The sequence below is a fragment of the Equus quagga genome, chromosome 6, assembly GCF_021613505.1.
Source record: "Equus quagga isolate Etosha38 chromosome 6, UCLA_HA_Equagga_1.0, whole genome shotgun sequence".
Taxonomy (NCBI): Eukaryota; Metazoa; Chordata; class Mammalia; order Perissodactyla; family Equidae; genus Equus; species Equus quagga.
Window position 1 is genome coordinate 62417758 of NC_060272.1, and position 21863 is coordinate 62439620.

At 44.0% G+C, this 21863-nt stretch overlaps 1 protein-coding gene across 2 annotated transcripts in view; it reads left to right on the forward strand.

Annotated features, from left to right (window-relative positions):
• The window catches only part of FAM124A (family with sequence similarity 124 member A), an 87964-nt gene extending 73211 nt beyond the window's left edge, over positions 1 to 14753 (forward strand). Inside the window, exons 4-5 of one of the 2 annotated variants that reach the window (XM_046665020.1) lie at positions 11239 to 12066; positions 14396 to 14753. In XM_046665020.1, the coding sequence (XP_046520976.1) occupies positions 11239 to 12042 (804 nt within the window). In that variant the 3' untranslated portion in view covers positions 12043 to 12066; positions 14396 to 14753. Of the gene's footprint in view, positions 1 to 11238; positions 12294 to 14395 lie in introns of those variants that run through there. The other variant, XM_046665019.1, reaches the window with a different exon arrangement.
• Positions 14754 to 21863: the final 7110 nt, after the last annotated feature.

Consider the following 21863-nt stretch of genomic DNA (forward strand, 5'->3'; position numbering starts at 1 on the left):
GGCTCTGGTGGCCAGCAGAGCTTGTGTTCACAGGTTCAGCAGGATGATAGCAAACAGATAGTTCTTAACTGGCTATCATCCCAGGATTCAGTGCAGAGGGAGCAAACAGAAACACCCATCTCCCAGTCTTTGCCTGGAAAAGGTCTATTTACACACTTTAAAAGCTGCTGCCTGAGGGTCTGGCTTCCAATCAGCCTGAATCTAGGTGCTGACTGAGATCCTCCCCTTTGGGACACTGACAGGTCTTGGCACACTCTCAACTTCCTGGAGCCACTAAGAATAAAGTAGGCTACTTAGATAAACACAAAGGTCTAAGAGCCAACTAAGAGGTAGGGCAGGGTTGAACGCTAATTTCATCTCCTATGTAAGGCCACTTCTTCAGATTTAGAGAGGTGGCTATTTTCTTTAGTGTATAGAAACCATCACAGATAGTCAAAGAAAATGAAGAAACGCAGGAATATTTTGCAAATGAAAGAACAAGATAAAATCTCAGAAAAAGACCTTAATGAAACAGAGATAAGTGATTTACCTGATAAAGAATTCAAAATAACAACCATAAAAATGCTCACTGAGCTCGGCGGAACAATGCATGAACAAAGTGAGAGCTTCAACAAAAAGATAGAAAGTACTGAAGAGAAGTCATAGAGCTGAAGAATTCAATAACCAAACTGAAAAATATACTAGAGGGATTCAACAACAGAGTAGATGAAGCAGAAGAAAGGAACAGTGAACTCAGAGGCAAGGCACTGGTGTTCATCCAATCAGAGCAGCAAAAAGAGAAAAGAATAAAAAAAAGTGAAGATAGAAACCTGGGAAGTGACAAATAAGTGGAGACTAAACAACATACTACTGAACAACCAATTGAAGAAATTAAAGGAAAAATCAAAAAATATCTAGAGACAAATGCAAATGAAAATACACCATACCAACTCATATGGGCTACAGCAAAAGCAGTCCTAAGAGGGAAATTCATAGCAATACAGGCCCACCTTAACAAACAAGAAAAATCTCAAATGAGCAATCTTAAGTTACACCTAAAAGAACTAGAAAAAGAAGAACAAACAAAGCCCAAAGTCAGTAGAAGCCAGGAAATAATAAAAATTAGAGTAGAAATAAATGAAATAGAAACCAAAAAAAAAAACAATAGAAAGGATCAATGAAACTAAGAGCTGGTTCTTTGAGAAGATGAACAAAACTGACAGGTCCTTAGGCAGATTCACTAAGAAAAAAAGAGAGAAGGCTCAAATAAATAAAACTAGAAATGAAAGAGGAGCAATTACAATGGATACCACAGAAATACAAAGGATTATAACAGAATACTATGAAAAACTATATGCCAAAAAATTGGACAATCTAGAAGAAATGGATAAATTCTTAGACTCATACAACCTCCCAAAACTGAATCAAGAAGAAATAGAGAATCTGAATAGACCAATCACAAGTAAAGAGATTGAAACAGTAATCAAAAACCTCCCCCAAAATGAAAGTCCAGGACCAGATGGCTTCTCAGGAAATTCTACTAAACATTCAAAGATTTAATACCTATTCTTCCCAAACTATTCCAAAAGATTGCAGAAGATGATGAAGAAGAAGGTGGAACATTTCCTAACACATTTCACAAGGCCAACATCACCTTGATCACAACACAAAGACAAGGCAGGCAAGGACAACACAAAGAAGGAAAATTACACGCCAATATTGCTGAGGAACATAGATGCAAAAATCCTCATCAAAATATTGGTAAACCAAATACAGCAATACATCAAAAGGAGCATACACTGTGATCAAGTGGGATTTATACCAGGGACACAGGGATGGCTCAACATCCACAAATCCAGCAAGGTGATATACCACATGAACAAAATGAGGAATAAAAATCAAACGATCATCTCAATAGATGCATAGAAAGAATTTGACAAGATCTAACATCTATTTATGTTAAAAACTCTCAATAAAATGGGTATAGAAGGAAAGTACCTCAACATAAAAAGGGCCATATATGACAAACGTACAGCCAACATCATACTCAACAGGGAAAAACTGAAAGCGATCCCTCTGAAAACAGGAACAAGACAAGGGTGCCCATTCTCACCATTCTTATTCAACATAGTACTGGAGGTTTTAGCCAGAGAAATTAGGCAAGAAAAAGAAATAAAAGATATCCAAATTGGCAAGGAAGAAATGAAACTCTTGCTGTTTGCAAATGACATCATTTTATATGTAGAAAACCCTAAATAACCCATCGGAAAACTATTAGAAATAACACCTAAAGCAAAGTTGCAGGGTACAAAATCAACTTATAAAAATCAGTTGCGTTTATATACTCTAATAATGAACTAACAGAGAACTCAAGAATAGGATCCCACTTACAATCGCAACAAAAAGAATAAAATATCTAGGAATAAATTTAACCAAGGAGGTGAAAGACCTACACAATGAAAACTGTAAGATGCTATTGAAAGAAATCAATGATGACATAAAGAAATGGAAAGATATTCCATGCACATGGACTGGAAAAATAAACATAGTTAAAATGTCCATAATACCTAAAGCAATCTACAGATACAAAGAAGATATATAAATAGCCAATAGGCACATGAAAAGATGTTCAACATCACTAATCATTAGGGAAATGCAAACCAAAACTACAATGAGATGTCACCTTACACCTGTTAGAATGGCTATAATTACCAAGACAAAAAACAACAAATGTTGGAGAGGATCTGGAAAAAAGGGAACCCCCATACACTACTGGTGGGAATGCAAACTGGTGCAGCCACTATGGAAAACAGTATGGAGATTTCTCAAAAAATTAAAAATAGAAATACCATATGACCCAGGTATCACACTACTGGGTATCTATCCAAAAAACTTGAAATAAACAATTCAAAGCAACTTATGCACCCCTATGTTCATTGCAACGTTATTCACAACAGCCAAGACAAGGAAGCAACCCAAGTGCCCATTGATTGATGAATGGATAAAGAACATGGTGTATATATATCTACATGGTATATATATATCTACATGGTGGATATATATATATACATACACAATGGAATACTACCCAGCCATAAAAAAAACACAAAATCGTCCCATTTGCAACAAGATAGATGGACCTTGAGGGTATTATTGTTAAGTGAAATAAGCCAGACAGAGAAAGACAAACACTGTATGGTTTCACTCATACATGGAAGATAAACATGTGGGCAAAGAGAACAGAGTAGTGGTTACCAGAGGGGAAGGGAGTTGTGGGGTGAGCATAAAGGGTAAAGGGGCACATATATAATAATGTACAACTGAAATTTCATAATGTTATATACCATTATGACCTCAATAAAATAAAATTTAAAAATAGAAGAGGAGAGAAAACTTCCAAACTCATTTTATGAGGCCAGCATTATCCTGATACCAAAACCATACAAGGATGCTACAAGAAAATTACAGGTCAATATCCCTAATGAACATAGATGCAAAAATCCTCAATAAAATATTAGCAAAGTGAATTTCAGCAATTCATTAAAAGGATCATACACCATGATCAAGTGGGATTTATCCCTGGGCTTCAAGGATGGTTCAACATCTGTACATCAATCAATGTTATACACCAGAAAATCAAAATGAAGGATAAAAATCATACTATCATCTCAATAGATTCAGAAAAAGCATTTGACAAAATTCAACATTCATTTATGATAAAAACTCAAACTGAGTATAGAGGAAATATATCTCAACATAATAAAGACCATATATGACAAGCCCACAGCTAACATCATACTCAATGATGAAAGCTTTCAGAGCTGTCTTGTTTCTAAGATCAGAAACAAGACAAGGATTCCCACTCTCACCACTTTTATTTAACATAGTATTGCAAGTCCTTGTCAGAGCAATAGGCAAGAAAAAGAAAAGTCATCCAAATTGGAAAGGAAGAAGTGAAACTGTCACTACTTGAAGACGACGTGATATTATATAATGAAAACACTGAAGCCTATGCCAAAAAACTGTTAGAACTAATAAATGAATTCGGTAAAGTTGTAGGATACCAAATAAATACATAAAAATCTGTTGCATTTGTATACACTAATAATGAACTGTCAGAAAGAGAACTTGAGAAAACAGTCTCCATTTGCAATTGCAGCAAAAGAATAAAATACCTGGGAATAAATTTCACCAAGATGAAAGACCTGCACATTGAAAACTGTAAGACACTGATGAAAGAAATAAATGGAAAGACATTCCATACACGTGGATTGAAAGAGTCAATATTATAAAAATGTCCATACAACCCAAAGCACTCTACAGATTCAATGCAATCCCTTTCAAAATCCCAACGGTATTTTTCACAAAAATGGAACAATCCTCAAATTTGTATGGAACCACAAAATACCCCAGATAGCCAAAGAATCTTAAGAAAGAAGAACAAAGCTGAAGGCATCATGCTTCCTGATTTCAAACTATACTATAAATTTTATAGTAATCAGAACAGCTTGTTTTTATGGTATTGACATAAAAACAAACATGTAGATCAATGGAAGAGAATAGAGAGACCAAAAATAAACCTGTGCATATACGGTCAATTAATGACAGATGAGACAAAGTTATACAATAAGGAAAGGATAGTCTGTTCAATAAATTATGTTGGGAGAATTGGACAGCCACATCCAAACGAATGAAACTGGACCACTATCTAACACCATTCACAAAAGTTAAAGTGGATTAAAGACTTGAACATAAGACCTGAAACCATAAAACTCCTGGAAGAAAACAGGCAGTAAGCTCTTTAAGGTTGGTTTTGGGGATGATTTTTTGGATTTGACACCAAAAGCAAAGGCAACAAAAGCAAAAATAAACAAACGGGGCTACATCAAACTAAACAGCTTCTGCACAGCAAAGGAAATAATCAGCAAAATGAAAAGACAACGTACCAAATGGGAGAAAATATTTGCAAATCGTATATCTGCTAAGGGCTAATATCCAAAATATATAAAGAACTCATACAACTCCATAGCAAAAAACCAAACAACCCAGTTAAAAAGTGGGCAGACACAATAAAAAATCCTAGCCTCGGTGGTTTCCTGCCACCTTTTTCAGGGAACCAAAGGAGGATACAGCATCACGTCTATGCCATTCTTGGTAAAACTCATAATCTGAAGTGAATCATGAAGAAACATCAAACAAACCCCCAATGAGGGACATTCAACAGCTGTCCTGTCCAATACAGTAGCCACTTGCCACATGTAGCTATTTTAATTGAAATGAAATAAAATGTAAAATTCAGTTCCTCAGCCATACTAGCCACATTCCAAATGTGATTTTCATGTGGCTATCATATTGCACAGCACAGATATAGATTTCATAATTTTCTATCTTCCCAGAAAGTTCTACTGGATAGTTTAAAAAAAAAGTTATATTGAACAGCACTGATCTGCAGAATAACTCTTCAAAAATGTCACGGCCATGAAAGACAAGACTGAGGAACTGTTCCAGTTTAAAGGACAGTAAAGAGACATGACAACTGAAAGCAACGTGGCACCCTGGGTTGGACCCTGAAATAGAAGAACATCAGTGGGACAAATGCTGAAATCTTACTAAGGCTTTTGGACTAGTTAATAATATTCTATCAGTGTTAGTTTTCTTGTTTTGATCATTGTACTGTGGTTATGTAAGATATAAACATTTGTATTATTTTTGCACCTGTTTTCTAAGTCTGAAATTATTTCAAGATGAAAAGTAAAAAGTAAACTAAAATTTAAAAAGAAAAAAAAAGCAGGCAGAGAATTGGAATAGACGTTTTTCCACAGAAGACATTCAAATGGCCAACAGATACATGAAATGATGCTCGACATCACTAATCATCAGCGAAATGCAAATCTAAATCACAAAGTGATACCTCCTCATCCCTGTTAGAATGGTTATTATCAAACAGACAAGAAATAACGTGTTGGCGAGGATGTGGAGAAAAGGGAACCCTTTTACACTGTTGGTGAGAATGTAAATTGGAGTAGCCAATAGACAACAGTATGGAGGTTCCTTTAAAAATAAAATTAGAACTACATATGATCCAGCAATTCCGATTTATCTGAAAGAAACAAAAAGCCTAACTTGAAAAGATATTTGCACCACACCCCATGTTCACTGCAGCATTATTTACAATAGCCAATACACAGAAGCAACCTGAGTGTCCATCAGTGGATGAATAAAGAAGATGTGGTATATATAAAACAGAATATTATTCAGCCATGAAAAAGAAGGAAATCCTGCCGTCTGCGACCACATGAATGGACCTTGAGGGCTTTATGCTAAGTGAAATAAGTCAGACAGAGAAAAGCAAATATGGTATGATCTCACTTATATGTGACATTAAAAAAAAAGAGCCAACTCACAGATACAGAGAACAGATTGGTGGTTGCCCGAGGTGGGGGTGGAGGGTGAAAGGGTGAAGGCAATCAAAAGGTACAAACTTCCAATTATAAAATGAATAAGTCCTGGGGACGTAATGTACAACATGGTGACTAGCGTTAATAATACTGTTTTGTATATTGAAAGTTGCTAAGAGAATAGATTAAAAGTTCTCATTATAAGAAAAAAATTATCGTGATGGATTAACTAGACTTATTGTGATGATCATTTCAAAATATATACAAATAGTAAATCATTGTTGTACTTGAAACTAATATGTCAATTATATCTCAATATAATTCCTTAATTTTTTTAATGAAAAAAATTTTTTAATTTTTTTAAAAGACAACATTGGCTTTGCCTGTGGGCAGTATTCTTAGTGGGTATATGAAAACTACCCAAAGGACAGTGACAGGAGAAGAAAAATGTGATGTTTTTCTTTAGAACAAAAATCTGATTTCTCATATGAACCTACTGCCCAATTTCCTTGAGACTGCCCCTAATTTTTAGTAGTCCCTGGGTTAAAAGGTCCATTGCTGGCTCATTACACAGCAGACAAGGCCACACTAGTTGTGATTCTGCCAAGGACAGAACAAGAGGAAATGACCTTTGTAGGAAAGAGGAGGTGTGAGGGTGAGGGCCATGAATCGCCCATGAGACGGCGCCCAGGGTTACCGGGCCAGGGGCTGAATCACCTTTCCTCGGGAGTCTATCCATGTGCCAGGGAGTGATCCTACTGACGCCCAGATCCTGGAGAAAGACGCTGCGGCTCAGACCTCTTTACTTCCCCAACTGCAGACTGCCTGCGCGTGAAGCTGCACGAGAAGCTCATGAGTCGATTACTGCGTTTCTATTTTTTGGTGATTTCAGAGACGTAACCAGATCTTCCTGGCTGTTGCCTTAAACAGATTCACTTATGTAACGCTATTCTGTTCCTTAGAGAAAGTGCCATAAATAGCCAAGAGGGGAACTACTGGATTCCAGTGAGTCAGCTAGCCTGCACTGCTTCAAAGAGAAGGGAAGCCGACGCTGAAGCACACTGCTGCTGTCACTGGGAGAGGCTCCAGAGGGCAGCCTGAGAGCTGAAAGCCAGGATGGGAGGAGGCTTCCGTGGGAGGAGGGCATGCGGTGTTGTTTCACTCTGGAAGAGTCCACGGGGCAAGAGTGTTCTGAAACTCCGACAGTGATTCATTCTCAGCCTCTAGTCTTCCCAGGAAAGTCAGACAAGCAGACAAGAGAGGCCAGAAACAGCCCCCGCCAGGGCAAGGGGGCAGAAAGAATCTCCATCCTTTGCATGTGCAAGTTGTCTCTAGGACAGACAAGACCCCGCTTTTGGAAGCTGCCTTTTCTGCCTCTGGACAGAGCTGGAGAATACCAGCAAATCTACTGCGGGCACATGCCCATGCACATCAGCCCAGGGCCCAACTCGAGAGCTGGGGGTGCGGAGGCTCTGCAGCCACCCTCCTCCAACTCCCCACCCAGAGTCCTGCACTGTTGCCAGCCAGCGCTGTGCCAGCTGGAATCCCACCTGCCCAGCAGGCACCTCCATGGTGCACATGGACACCCCTCTGGTGAGAAACACTGGGTGTCATCTCTCTTCAAAGCAGCAGAGTTTAGGATGTATCTAGACTCCTGCCTTCATGATGCAGTAAAAATAAGATGGAGCACGGGTGTGTTTCCGTTAAACAAGCACAGTGATGAAAATCTCTGCAAAACAACCAAGTATTCGTCCTTGACCAGTTCTTGATTTTAAGTCAAATTTAACACTGCTCTGTCCCTGACAGTGGAAAGATCCACTTGTCCCCTAGCGGTTCCTTGCATGGGAAGCTTGGCCTTCTGCTTCTCATGAAGCAGTGCTCACAGAGGCTTCAGGCAGATGCAGACTGCAGTCATGCTCACCAAGAGCATGCTCCTCGAGTAAGACGTCAAAGATGGCAGGTACAGGGTGGTGCATACTTATCAAGGAAGAAAATGACATTGGGGTCCCCAGGGGAATTGGCCCTTGGGAACAATAAGATAGACATTTTAATTAATCAACATTGTCTCCTCCTGAAAGCAGCCTCCATACCCAAGGACTTCCTTCTTTAAAGAGCTTCAGAAGTTATTTTCTCTTACTTAGCCAAACTCAAGCAATTGAGAAAGTTAGTTTGTCTCTTCAACAGCCATCCGGCTGTGACACCTCTCAGGCATACCTGGGCCTTCTGAGGCTGCTCCTTACCCCGTCCCGAAGGGGTGACTCTTCATTCATGCTTAAGCTCCTCTACTGTGTCAGGCACTGGGCAGGACATGTGCTGAGCAGGATCTCCCTCGTGGAGCACAGAGCCTTGCAGAGATCATAGGTCATTTGCCAGAGCAGTACTGGGAGTCAGAAGGGTAGGGTTGGGGGTCTGGGGGATGGTGGAGCACAGAGCAGAAGGCCCTGGTGAGTGGATCCTTCGCCAGGAGGAACCAGCTCACCTCAGAACCTTCCTCAGCATATTCCGCTAGGTCCCCCATGCACATCAAATCTGAGGCTGCTCTGGACAGATGTGTCTTGATGAGAATGGCCTTGTGGAGCGTGGTCTTTAGAAGAATCATATCTTACCCAGTTACAACCTGTACGAACATTTTGCATCATATTCTTTAAGGACGTATAATTCAGACCATCATAAATCTCTTTAATTGCTGCTCTTCGCTTTTAGCTCCTTAAGCCACCCTTGGCAGAACGACTTGGGAGTTTCAATGTGCTGTACAGAGCCTGAAGGGCAGGAATAGGATCAGCACATCATGGGGACAAACGCACACACACCTCCCACCGACAGAATGTAAAGACTGAGGATTAAGGAGAAGATCAGGAAGCTTGGACAGAGAATGCTGAATATCTGAATCAGTGATTGAGAAGAAACTCATGCGTGCAACTGAAAATGTGACGCATTTGTCCCAAATTTTAAAAAGTGAAAGACTACTGCAGTATCTTCTAAATGGTCTTTCTACCACCAGAATTGACCCACACCTTTAATAATCCATTCAAGGCTGAAATACACCAGTTGGGAAGTTCTGCATAAAAGACCCTCGGTTAATGTTGGTTGAAAGAATGAGTCAGTCTGTTTATAAGATTAAGAGATATCTGGAATTAGGCAAACAAAGATCTTAGAAGTCAATGAAAGGAATGGTCATATAGGAAAAACATAATTAAGATTATCTATGACCCCAGCAGAAGGATAAGTGTGGGGATTTCTTACCCACGTGGTCAAGGCCTCCTTGACCAAGATGGCATTAGACTCCATTCCTAACTTGACCTTCCATCACTGCTTTTCAAGTACGTGGACTCTAATCAAGCCAAACTGCCCACTGACCCCCGTAAGTCCCTTGCTTACCTGCCAACAGTCAGCCTGTGTTTGTGTTGGCCTCTCTCTCCTACACAGCCTCCTCTCCAGCCGTGCCATCCACTAGGAGGACAGCTGCCCTTCTCAAAGGCTCACCCAATGGAGCCACCTCCATTGACTTCTCCTCTGCTCCCACAGGACAGGCGCGGTCTCTCCCTCCTAGCTCTATTATTGTGCCTGTCATCACATTCTCTTGTTGGGGTTTTTTCTTTTTGTTTTCTATCCTTTGGATGAAATGTAAGTTTCATGTCCTTCTGAGTCCTTCTCATTGTGGTTTCCCCTCCTTTACCTGTAATAGGTACACAATAAATGTGTAGTACATTGAACCAAGCTTTCCAAGTGGCTGTCGGAAACCAGCTTCCTGTTTAACAGGGAGGCAGGGGTGTTTGTTATCTAGGAAGGGCAAGTGTCTCTCATAGCCGGCTGGGTGCCAGGAAATAGCCCTTATAGCAAACCACACTCAGAATCCTTTTCTTATTTCAGGGATTCATAAATCAGGTGATCCTATACTAAATAGAGCCAGACCCACTGTCCCCAAGTCCATTATTTAATTGAAACTTTGTCTAGAAAGGTTGGCCTGCAGGCTTGGGCACGGAGCCAGACCAGAGGGAGAATCTGAGAGAAGCAGACCCAGGTGGGAAATGTGCATTGGAAGAGAGGCCCCCAGTTTTGTGCAACAGAATCAGGTTCCTGGGGAGCTGTAGTAAGGATGGGGGAGAACAGGAGGACAGGGGTGAAATGTGAAAGGGGAAACTCCTTGTCCCTGCCCCCTGGAGCATCCAAGGGCTTAGTCAGTAGTCACCAGCTCCCTTTCCTGCACAGTTTCTGAAGGGCACAATGTAGAGAGGAGTCCGGTTCCTAAGAGCAAATAAATAAGTGCTAATCTCCTGATAGCCCCTCACTCATTGAAGATTTACTTCCCTAAACCATGGGTCACCCCTAGGATGTCCTGGCCATCACACGTGTCCTGGAATCAAGTCCCTTGTTGATCTGATCTGAGATAGTCTGCATGCCCCAGCTTGATCACTTCCATCCTCTTGTCAATAACGTTTCCAAACAGTGGTGCTTTGCTTGGAGGGGAACAAACCCTTCAAGCATTCTTCTTACCTTTCATGGTAATTCCTATCTCCTCTGTCATGCTCAGCCAGCCCTCATTCTTGCGGCTAATCTGTTGAGCACCCTTGCGTGTGCACCTGAAGTGTCATTCCTTTTGTGACAAGGGGCTGCTTCCCCTCCTAGGTTCAGAGATGTCTCAGACTGAGAAGTCTGGTCCATGTTCCCCCAAGCTCTGCTAACTCTGTGCCTGCTTTATAGTTTGGAGAATGAAAGTTCTGCTAATGCTTTATTGCCACAACGTTGCTGGAAGTTTCCAGTTATTAAAGTTTGTTTCATGATGTGTTTAACAATGAATCCCTGTGCCCCGGGTGACCCCCCCAGTCCTGCACTAACGTGATATGTCCTCTTTCCCCTACAGGCACAAAAGGTACACAAGAAGTTTCCCAAACCCAGCAGAGCTCACCACTCAGAGCAGAAACCTGATTCCATGCCTTCCCCGAGCGCCACTGCACTAAGCTGTACACCTGGCAGCAGCCAGCAGCCGCTCCTGGACAGTTCACACCCAGGGCTCAGCCAGACGGGCCTGCCTACTAGGCACCAGCAGGAATTTGCCAGACGAGCCAGCGTCCCTCCCAGCCTCCCATGGTCTTTTCAGAGAAGCAAGTCCTTGTTTTGTTTGCCTACAGGAGACCCCTCCCCAGCCTCCTCAGCTGTACCACAGTGGTTTTCAAACACAGGTGCCCCAGGGCACAGGGCATCGGAGTGGAGGCACGGCCAGCTCTTCTCCATCGATGACTTAGAGGGGGCCCAGGAGACAGACGTGGACACGGGCCTACGGCTGTCCTCCTCAGACCTTTCTGTGGTCTCTGCGTATTCTGCACCTAGCAGGTTCTGCGACACTGTGGAAACATCCCTCACCTCCGAAAGATGCAGCAGCCGCTGGTCAAAGCACAAAGGTTCCAGAGAAGGACCACTGCCCACTGGGAGTGGGGTGGCCACAGAGACCTCCTGGGCTTCCCTCCCTTTCTTCACCAAAGGGCCTCCCAGCTCCTCGGCAACAGCTGTTGCTGCTCCCCCAGCTTCCGGCGCCTCCTCACTCACAGAGTCATCCCCAGAGCTCCCTTGTGAGGCTCCCAACGCCAAGCAGACTGGCAGAGACGACCCACCACCTCCAGCATTGCCTGGACCCGGGGACAATGACACGGAGGAATTCTACATCTGAGCACCCTCTACTCTTGTTTTTCAAGTAAGCTCAGACACACAGGCTCAGGCCCCACTGTCCTTCTGGAGTCTGAATGCCACCCAGGTTCTCAGCCCTGCTCCCCCAGGTCTGTCTGGGATCTAATTACCCGTTTCACGGGGATCGTTAGCACAGTTGCCATTCCTCCGATTCTTACTGAGAGGTGGTATTTTCTAGGGACTTGGTGGGAAAATACTGGCGTTTTTATGCAAATAAATTTTCAGCAAACTTAAGTTGTAAAATATATTTTTTTTGAATACTCGATTCCATTTGAGATATGGTTTAGTGTGCTTATACAATTTAAATGCTTCATATGATTATTTGAAGTGAAAAGAAAACCTAGTCAGCTGGAGCTGATTTGGCAATTTTTCATGCTGTGAAGGAGAAACAATTAAGGCCAAAATGTTGAATGTCGGAAAGATACTAAATGACCTGAGCCAGAGACTAGTGCACAATAGCATAATGTGCCCCTTACGGATTCTCCCTATCTATTTACATTTCCAGGGAACAGTGGCCCTAAGAATTTCCAAGTACTGCTTACAGTAAAAATCAGCGTGATAAGACAGTAAACATATATCAGACTACAGTAATACCACCCTTGGAAGCCATGCAACCTCTGAAAATCTGGATTTTCACAAAAGTGGCTGATATGCTTTATAGGGATTTAGTATGAGTAACAGACTGTTGGTGCATTTAAAATGTGATTTGAGTTCCAAAAACTAGATTTGCATACACCTTTCAACAACCCACCTACTGTAACAAGTGAGGGTCTGCAGGAGACCACGCCACTACCTGGATTTATTTGGATTACTGAGGTAGAATCATTCGTTGGAGTTACAGAGTGACAGAATAGTAGACATAGTGGGTAGTCTTAAGATCCTTCCATTTTAAAAACCACAACCTAAGGACTGTGTGTGTGTGTCACATTTTTTACTGTTTTCTCTAGTAAATGTGCATCATGTACACTCTGTCTTTTTCATTTTTAAATAATTTGTAACATTTTAACTGGCATTTCCATTGCACAGATTAATAAATGCCACCTCTTCTCCAAATGGAAAGCTTTACACGGGATGCTGTCCTGAACACTGTTGCATTGCCAGCCTTCTGTGAGTGCACAAGAGCCTTAATTAAAGCTGGAGCTCTAGCCCCCACCGTGGCTTTTCCTGCCTCTTGTCTGCCTCTGTCACAGTGTGAACAGTATTTGAGTCTCACCTCTCTCGCACTCCAGTAAGTGTATGTTTACAATGCCAACCTCAGCAATGCCAAGTGCTGGCATCGGGGGCAGTGCCGAGCTGTCCCTGGATGTTATTTATGTTTGGGAAAGAAGAGAGTGGATTTGTCTTGCTCATTTCCCAGTCTGGTGCTCCTTGCCTGAATTTCTCATGGCTCTGTTTTCCCCTCGCTAGAAGAGCCCACACCAGCCCAGACACAGCCTCAGAATCCTTTTCAACAGCCCGCTAGGCAGCCGTTACCAATCATCAGACTTGAGCTGAAGCCTCAAGTCTTTCCCATCCCTGTAATGAAAGCCTTAGATCCTGCCCCAAGTATCCTGGATATTCCAGGACTCTGAATTATAATCTTCTGCTCTAAATTAAGTAAATAAAAATATGGTCTCTTATAATTCTAGACCAGGATTGAGCAAACTTTTTCTGAAAAAGGCTAGATAATAAATATTTTAGGCTTTGCCAGCCATTTGGTTTCTGTTGCAACTACTCAGCTCTGCTGTTATAGCATGAGAGCAGCATGGGCAATATGTGAATGAATGGGAGTGGCTGAATTCCAATAAAACTTTATTGTCAAGAACAGGTGGAGGGCCAGATTTGGCCCAAGGTCATAGTTTGCCAGTCCTTCTGCTAGACTGAGGTGGATTCAAGATCTCAGTCACAGTCAACAATGGAGAATCTAAGTCTGCAGTTCTCGATTGCTGTGGTGCAAGAGACCAAAAAGTGGGCTCCTGAGGTCACACCAATGACTCCAGAACTACAGGGCTTAGAACAGTGAGAGGCTTCTTTCTGCAGGGATGACTCCTAGAAAGCCACTAGGTGTCCACCTCCTGCCTGGAAATGTGACACGCAGTCAACAGCTGATGATGAAAAGCAGCGTGCTAACATTAGGGAAAAGGAGAAAATTCAGAGGTGATGATGCAGCCTCCAAGGAATGGGCAAGCTCATGAGTAGTGAAAGTCAATGAGGCACAAACAAGTGGACCAACTGCCAAGTGATGGCTCCTCCTGCCTTCACCCTTAATCAGTACCCTTAGTTTAGTGTACTTGCATGCACCCCCAGGATTGCTTTAGAGCTCAACTCTAATGCTCTCTGGTCCCACTCTTTCTCAGCAGCCCACCTTGGCACAGTCCAGTCTACCAAACTGATTGAACCCAAGGATGTCAGCAACACCATTCAAGAGCATAAAATGCAAGAAGCTCCCATAACACAAGAGGAGAAGGGAAGGGAAGCCCACTACAGACCACATTCAGATCCTCCCCTCCGCTCTCAAGCTATGGTCAGAAATGGCAGTCACTCTGTGGAGAAGGAGTCACAGAGACACTACTGATAAAGCACTAGCTTCCGTTTCTGGCCATACCCTAGCATTTTCCTCATCCAAGAGGGCTCCTGATACCCACTGGTGAATCTCAACTCTTTTGGATTATTATTGTTGTGATAGATGCTGACATACTACAGGTGCTCAATAAATTTGTCCAACTAAAAAACACTGAGGTTGTCTCATAAATTATTTCCCTCCTGGATTCAGCTCTGTGATGTAGGAAATCTAGATTTTAGCCCTAGTTTTTTGTCATTTAATGAAACCCAGCCTCTTGTCTCCTTGACCTTGCACTTCCCCCTGGCACTGACCTGTTGGTAAGTGGCCTGGTCTAGTTCACAGCCCATCCCTTCTTTGCCTCTTTTCCAAATAAGACTCCCCAGATTACCATTCATAGTCCCACTGTGGCCTACCCTAAATACCACCTAGTATCTGCTTTAAAGATCAAATGTTTCTCAGTCCATCCCTAACTGACTTGCTGAGCCCTACAGAAATCATTTTGGGTCACCTCAGTTGGGTCACCTGTGGATGTGGGGTGGTGAGCCACTGAAGAGACTTTTGTGATGGTGGGAAGGCTACTGTGTTGTTGGACAAAATGGACTGTAGTGCAGGGTGCTTCTTGAGCCCTGAAGCCTGGAGGCAGGAGGAACTGTCACATGGAAGTCTGTCAGTCTGTACTGTTTAGTGCGTCCCAAGGAGACCAAATGTTTACCTTTATCAGGAAGACCCTTGAGCCCGTGGCTGATGTCTTCAGCCCCAAGGAAGTCAGGAGAAATGCAGGGATCTTCTCATCCCCCTCCTTGGGTTTCTACAGATGAGCGAAGTCTCCAATCCACAGGTAAGAGGCACCTGAGGAGACACATAGAATTCCTGGAAGAGATGTTTAAGGGCAAATGAAGCTAACTGTGGCGAGCATCTCTGTCCTCATACCCTCAGAACGATGTCAATGACCAGTTCTGGCCAGTGATCCCAAGTCCGAATAGCTGAATAGTCACCTGGTCTGGACATAAATACCCCTTATGATTTGTAGGATTCCACTTCTCTTTTCTTCTCTGGAAATACGGGTGATCGGATGCTGCAGAGGCTTGAGAAAATAGCATGAGAAATTGACGTGACTAAAAATGGATTCTCAAAGGAAACATCTGTCACGCTTAATTATTATAACAAATGGATCCATGAGGGGTCAAGAGCCTGAATTTAAAGATTTTATATAATTACATTCTTCCAACTTCTACTGATGGCTTTTTCCTAATCTCAGACATAGAGGTCTAGATGCAAAATGGCTTTAAATGACATAATTTCTCTAAATGCATAATGGAGGCAAAGGTGAATGATAACATTGGCATTCTTGGGTCTTTTTAATACTCGGTTTCTATTTTAGAGGTATGATGACCATTGTCCAGTGATGTGCCCAATATCAGGAGCAATATATTCATTTCACATGGAAGTCACCAGAACATTTGATGAAGCTGAAGAGGCCTCTTCCCCGTGGCCCTACGACATGCTCCCTAAACTCTGCATTTGTGATGAGGGTCCCGCCTCCAGTTGCCTTGGATGGAGTAGGAAAATGCAGCTGCCTCCATAGACGAGGCACAGCCCCCAACTGGCCTGGTCTGGTTGGGAGTTGCCCCACCCCTTTTGAAACATTGATCTTTTAAGTTGAGCATCTGAAAGAAGCCAGCCAGGCTCCCTTAGGTCAGCTCTGCCCAGTCGCTAGAACTAAACCCATAGCATTTTGGACAGGAGCAATGTGTGTGGCACAGTCCAAGAAATGGCCAGCAGGACAGAAACTTTCAGGCCAAATCACCTCTCTAAAGACAACTGTGGGAAAGCTTTGGTGCCACCAGGTGGCTGCCTTGCCCAGGAGGATCAGCGACTGCCCTTTTCATTGAAGAAGACTCCACAGGGATGAACAGGAGGAAGGCACTCACTTAACTTTTATTCTTCTGCATTTATTTATTTTACTTCTACAAGATATTGAAGTAACTGAAATTAAAACCACATAAGACGATGCAAATAGAAAATCAGGGCTAAGAAAAAAAGAGTCTATGAATATGCCAACCTAAAGAAAAATATAACTGCTGGGGGTGAATTTGCTAGAAGCCAAAGCAAAAAGGAAAACATGAGTAGCTTAGGAGTTCTCATTTATGGTCAGAGAATCTGGCAACACTGTCTCATATCATTGTGATTTACGTTGCCTCAAATGTCATTCTTCAACAGAAACCAAGTTTTTCTCAGCACAGATTTCTAAAATTACTTTCTCAGAAGGGAATTTTCATCAGGGATTTTCTCTGTAGTGTTACTAATTTGGTCCAAATTGATAGCTTTCTTGATTGGAGGATGGAATTTACAAGACCTGGAGGAGGAAGCACAGCCTAAGCTTTGGACGAGCCTCCCCAGACATCTCCAGCGGCACCATGGGGAGAGAGAAATTTGGCCCTCGGCAGAAAGTCTGGAGCCTGGCTTCCTCCAGTCTCCTGAGGCCAAATCTGTAGTTGGGCAAGTGGAGGGCAGGTAGTGAGGCTGACATCCCCCTGGGAAACTGGAGGCTCCTACCCATGGTTCTAGCCTGTGTGGATAGAGTCCATCTCTACTGGAGCCCCCTTCCCACCCTCATCCATGCTCTGTGGTTTCAGTCAACTCCAATTCTCTGACCTCCCTGGTTAAAAGAGGCATCTGGCACCTTAAAGCCCTTCCAGATGAGTTATAAATCCCCTCCCTGAGACTCCTGGAAATTGGTAGAAATTTGGATCCCTGCACCTCTTTCTTCATTACTCTGAGTGGACTTGCTTATTCATTCAACAAGCATTTACTGAGGCCCACTATGTGTCAGGCAGGGGGCTAGGACCTGGGCACCCAGGATTGAATGGGACAGACATCATCGCTCCATCACGGAACTAACCTCCTACTGCCATCAGTACTAGTTACCGTTTACCTGTAGATTTTATAATCCTCCTAATGGAATTAACCTCTGCCCCAGTTGCCTGTGGAGCCTCAGACTTTGGCATCAATGGACCTGGTTCCAATTCTGACCACACTCCCCCACTTGCTGTGTGAAACCTGGGCAAGTTATCCTGCTTCTCTCTGCCTTGGTTTCATCATCTGTGCTTTACACAATACCTACCTTGGAGAGTCATGAAGAGAATTAAATTATATAAACATAGCAGATATTAATTAAGGTTGATGTTCTTTTCCCTTCCTCAGGTGACAGAATGGCCACATGTCCTGCCCAGCAGGCTCCAGTCCCCTTCACAGACTCCCCGGTGCAGGGGAGGGCAGACAAGGTCTGGCTTCAAGTTCTCCTTACAATCAGCAGTTCTGCCATCCCCTCTCAACCGTCTCTCTGGACAGAATTCCACCCGACAGGAAATCATCTTTCCATCTTCACACCCTCAACCTCCCTGGCTTTTCTCTTTCCTCCAGTCAAGCCACTGCCAGCAAAGCCAGACCTTGGTGTTTGGAACCGCTGCGTGCTGCTCCTTCTCCCAGATCTGCAGCTCTGAGCTTCCCTCCCTTAACCACTTCCCTCTTGCTCCCTCCACCACCAATCCCTCAAGCCTATGAACCCTGTTCTCCCTTGCCTTGACCATCCTCCTGCCTATCTACTCCCCTCTCCTCTCTCCTTCTGCTTTCCAGACCTGCCCGCCCCACCTGGAGCCCATGGCTGACCCTTTCACCACTGCTCTCTGTAGCATCTGCACCTCTTTTCCCACCCTCTCCCCGTCCTGTTGCCTCATTGGCCAGGCCCCCAGCCGTCCTGCTGGTTGCTCTGTTCCCACCCCACAGCTGCCAGACCACACTGTGCTGAGTCACTCCCATTCACCCGACCCATCCACGGCTACTTGGCCAACCTTCAATCAACTCTTACAGGCTTGACCGAACCTATTCCAACATCTCAAATGCCCCCTAACCTGCCTTGGTTTGCCCTACTCTCAGAAGCTCACCTTGTTCTCTATTCAACCAGGGCCAGAATTGTCCGTTATCCCCTCAGGCTCCCTTCTTATCACATTAGATGTGTCTGAGTCTAATGAGATAAGAAGCAAGAGACTAATGAGTAGAATGGCTCTACTGCCAGGTCCTCTGCCCTTGGAAGTGGTCTAAAGACTGAAAATGCAGCCTGGCACAACAGAGGACACTGAGGTGTGAGGCAGGAAGACTCCTCCTCCCATTTCCACCCCAAGGATTTATGTTCTGCTTCCTGCAAACAGAACCTCCTGTGCCCAATTCAAGTAAATCACCCTGTGCCAGCGGCTGTCCATAAAGCTCAGGGGCAGTCTGGGCCCGTGCTCGTCACCTAAGCCAGCCCTGCAGACCTGCAGTGACCCCTTGCTCCTTTGGTCAGTGTCGGGAGCTCACAGCCTTGCCCCTGCTTTCTCAGGAGTGTTTCCCTATCAGCTTTGTCCTTGCTGGACGTGGTTAACTGGCTGCAGCTACAGAAGTGGGCACTCCTGGGCACCTGGCAGCAGGCTCCGGATTGTGACCCACCCACGTGTGACCATCCCCAGGAACTCTGCCTTGTCACAGTTCTGTTCCGGGTCCAGCTCACCTTTGCTGTCAGATTCGATAAACACTGGAGCTTTCGATCGGGCGTGCCCCAGCCTTCGGCTCCTGCCCCACATGCGGAGCCCTGCCTCTCTCACACCTGGTCACGCTCCTTCCTGCTACATACCCCACAGTGTACAGGTCTGCTTTCCCTGTGTCCCCAAATCAGTGTGACCCACACCAAACTACCACCACACACTTACACACTGGAAAAGACCAGCTCAGTCTCCTCCAGGATTTCTCAGTTCTGTGAACAATTTCTTCTCTCTCCTCATCATTCACATCCATAAACCAGGAGTGAAGCACCAGTTACAGTAGAAAGAAACAGGGTTTTAGAGTCAACACATGCCCGGATCTGAATGTCATCACTGAGACTTCCTGGCTGTGTGACCCTAATCAAGATACCTCATTTGTCATCCTTGATTTCCTCATTTGCAAAGTGGAGCGAGTCAGAGCTGCTCTAGGGTGAGGCAAGTGAGGCACCCGCCTCAAGGGCGAAATATAAGAGGGCACCAAAATCTCAGCAGGATTAATAACATTATAAGGAACCAGGCCTCCTTCACAGGGTCCTTCGGAAAAATAAATGAGATCCAGGGGCAAAGCCTCGACAGCAAGAGGTCCTTTCCACCTTTCAAACTAACAAGAGTTTTTGAAATAATACTCAGTTTATGTTTACTCGTGGCTTTTAGCAGTAATTGGTACAACATTTTTGGAAAGAACGTGGCAATAGATATATCAGTAGCCTTAAAAATGTTTATGCCTTGGGGCTGGCCCTGTGGCCGAGTGGTTAAGTTTGCGCGCTCCGCTGCAGGCGGCCCAGTGTTTTGTTGGTTCGAATCCTGGGCGCGGACATGGCACTGCTCATCAAACCACGCTGAGGCAGCGTCCCACATACCACAACTAGAAGAACCCACAACGAAGAATGCACAACTATGTACCAGGGGGCTTTGGGGAGAAAAAGGAAAAAATAAAAAATCTTTAAATGAAGCATTTCATTAAAAAAAAAATGTTTATGCCTTATAATTCATTTTTCAGAACTCCATCTCAAGGAAACTATCCAAAACAGAGGTAAAGACTTCTGCAGCTGTTTGTCCCCAGATATTTTATAATAGCAAACCGTTGGGGGGAAGCCTGACTGTGTGTGTGTATATATATATTAGCCTCAAATATGTAAAACAATGCAGAGAAAAACACATTGTAAAGAATTGTGTCAAAGTATAATAGTTTTTGCTTCTACGTTGTGGAATCATGGGTGGCATTTTCCTGTTTCATTTTCCTTTTTGCACTTGACGTATTTTCTATGATAAACACTTATTAATTTTATAATTAAAAAATAAAGATAATGAAACTAGGAAATCCCAGCCACCTTTGGGTGTTCTCCAACTTCACATCAAATCTGTCCCCTCCTACTTATCCATCCTCTCCAGGTTCTAGATGCTTCTGTTCCTTCCTTTCCCTGCAACCCTAGCTGCACAGGTGGTGTAGACTAGTGATTAGAGCTTCTAATCCTGGCTCCTTCCTTACCAGCTATGAAGCCCTGGACAAGTTCCATACCTTCTGTGACTCAGTTTCCTCATCCATAAAGTGAGGGCATTCAAATACTCACTTCGCCTCTCCGGATATTTGTGTTCATGGTGCAGAAACTGGCCTCGTGGACACTGCGGGACTGAAGAGCAAGGATGGCAGCAGGGCCACAAGAGACCCCTTCCCCATGTCACATACCATATAATCCTCCTACACTCTAGTATGTCTGCTGGGGGGAGAGCGGCCCTCAGTTATAATTACAGTGGAATTTCGCAGTGAACACAAGATGATAGTTTTGAGTCAGAATTAGTTTGATTTAAAGAAAATGAAGAAATATTTTTGCACCCTTGATTTTGTTGCCTGGGAGTCTGCCCACTACCCAGCGTCTTATGAACTGTGTCATCACTCTCCTGGGCTATGGCTATAGACTCGCAGCTGATCTGCATGGCTCCAACAGCTGCCCACTCTCATCCATCTACATACAACTGCCAATTTAAAAAAAAAAAAAATGCTTTGCACACCCTCCTGCTCAAAACTCTCCCATAGCTCCCTCTTGCCCACCAAGCAAAAGTGCCCTCTCCCCAGACACACTGTCAAGGTCTTCACCACCTGGCCTCATCATCTTTTCCATCTTAGCACTTACTCTCCTACACTCCAGCCAGACAGGCTCTTAACTCTCCACTAAACACACCTTGTGCTTTCCCACCCGCGTGCCAAAGCTCAGGTTGTTACTCCAACTCTCTGCCCATCAAAATCCTACCATCCGCCAAAGCCCAGTGCCAACACTGTCTCCTCCAGGAAGGCTGGCTGGTTCTCACTGCTGAAACACTCATCCCACTGCCGTAATGTGCTCAGATGCAGTTGTCCCTGACTCCGGACAGATCACAGGACACTTAGTCTCATAGTTGTTTAGGTACAAGTCTTATCTACCCAAGCAAATCATAAACTAGTCCTTGGTCCAAAGCAGTACCTCAATAACTAAGATCTGAATGAGTGACGTACTTGCTTGTGGCACAGCCCCTCAGTGGGCCTAGCTGGGGCTCCTTTCATGATAAATCCCCATTTTCACATTCCCAGGCAGAGGACCCTGCCCCGATCAGGCTGCTCATTTGAAGATTATTTAATCCAAATGTCCTGGAGGGTTGAGAGGGAGAAGTTGTGTGCGGGGGGGGGGGGGGGGGGGGGGGGGGGGGGGG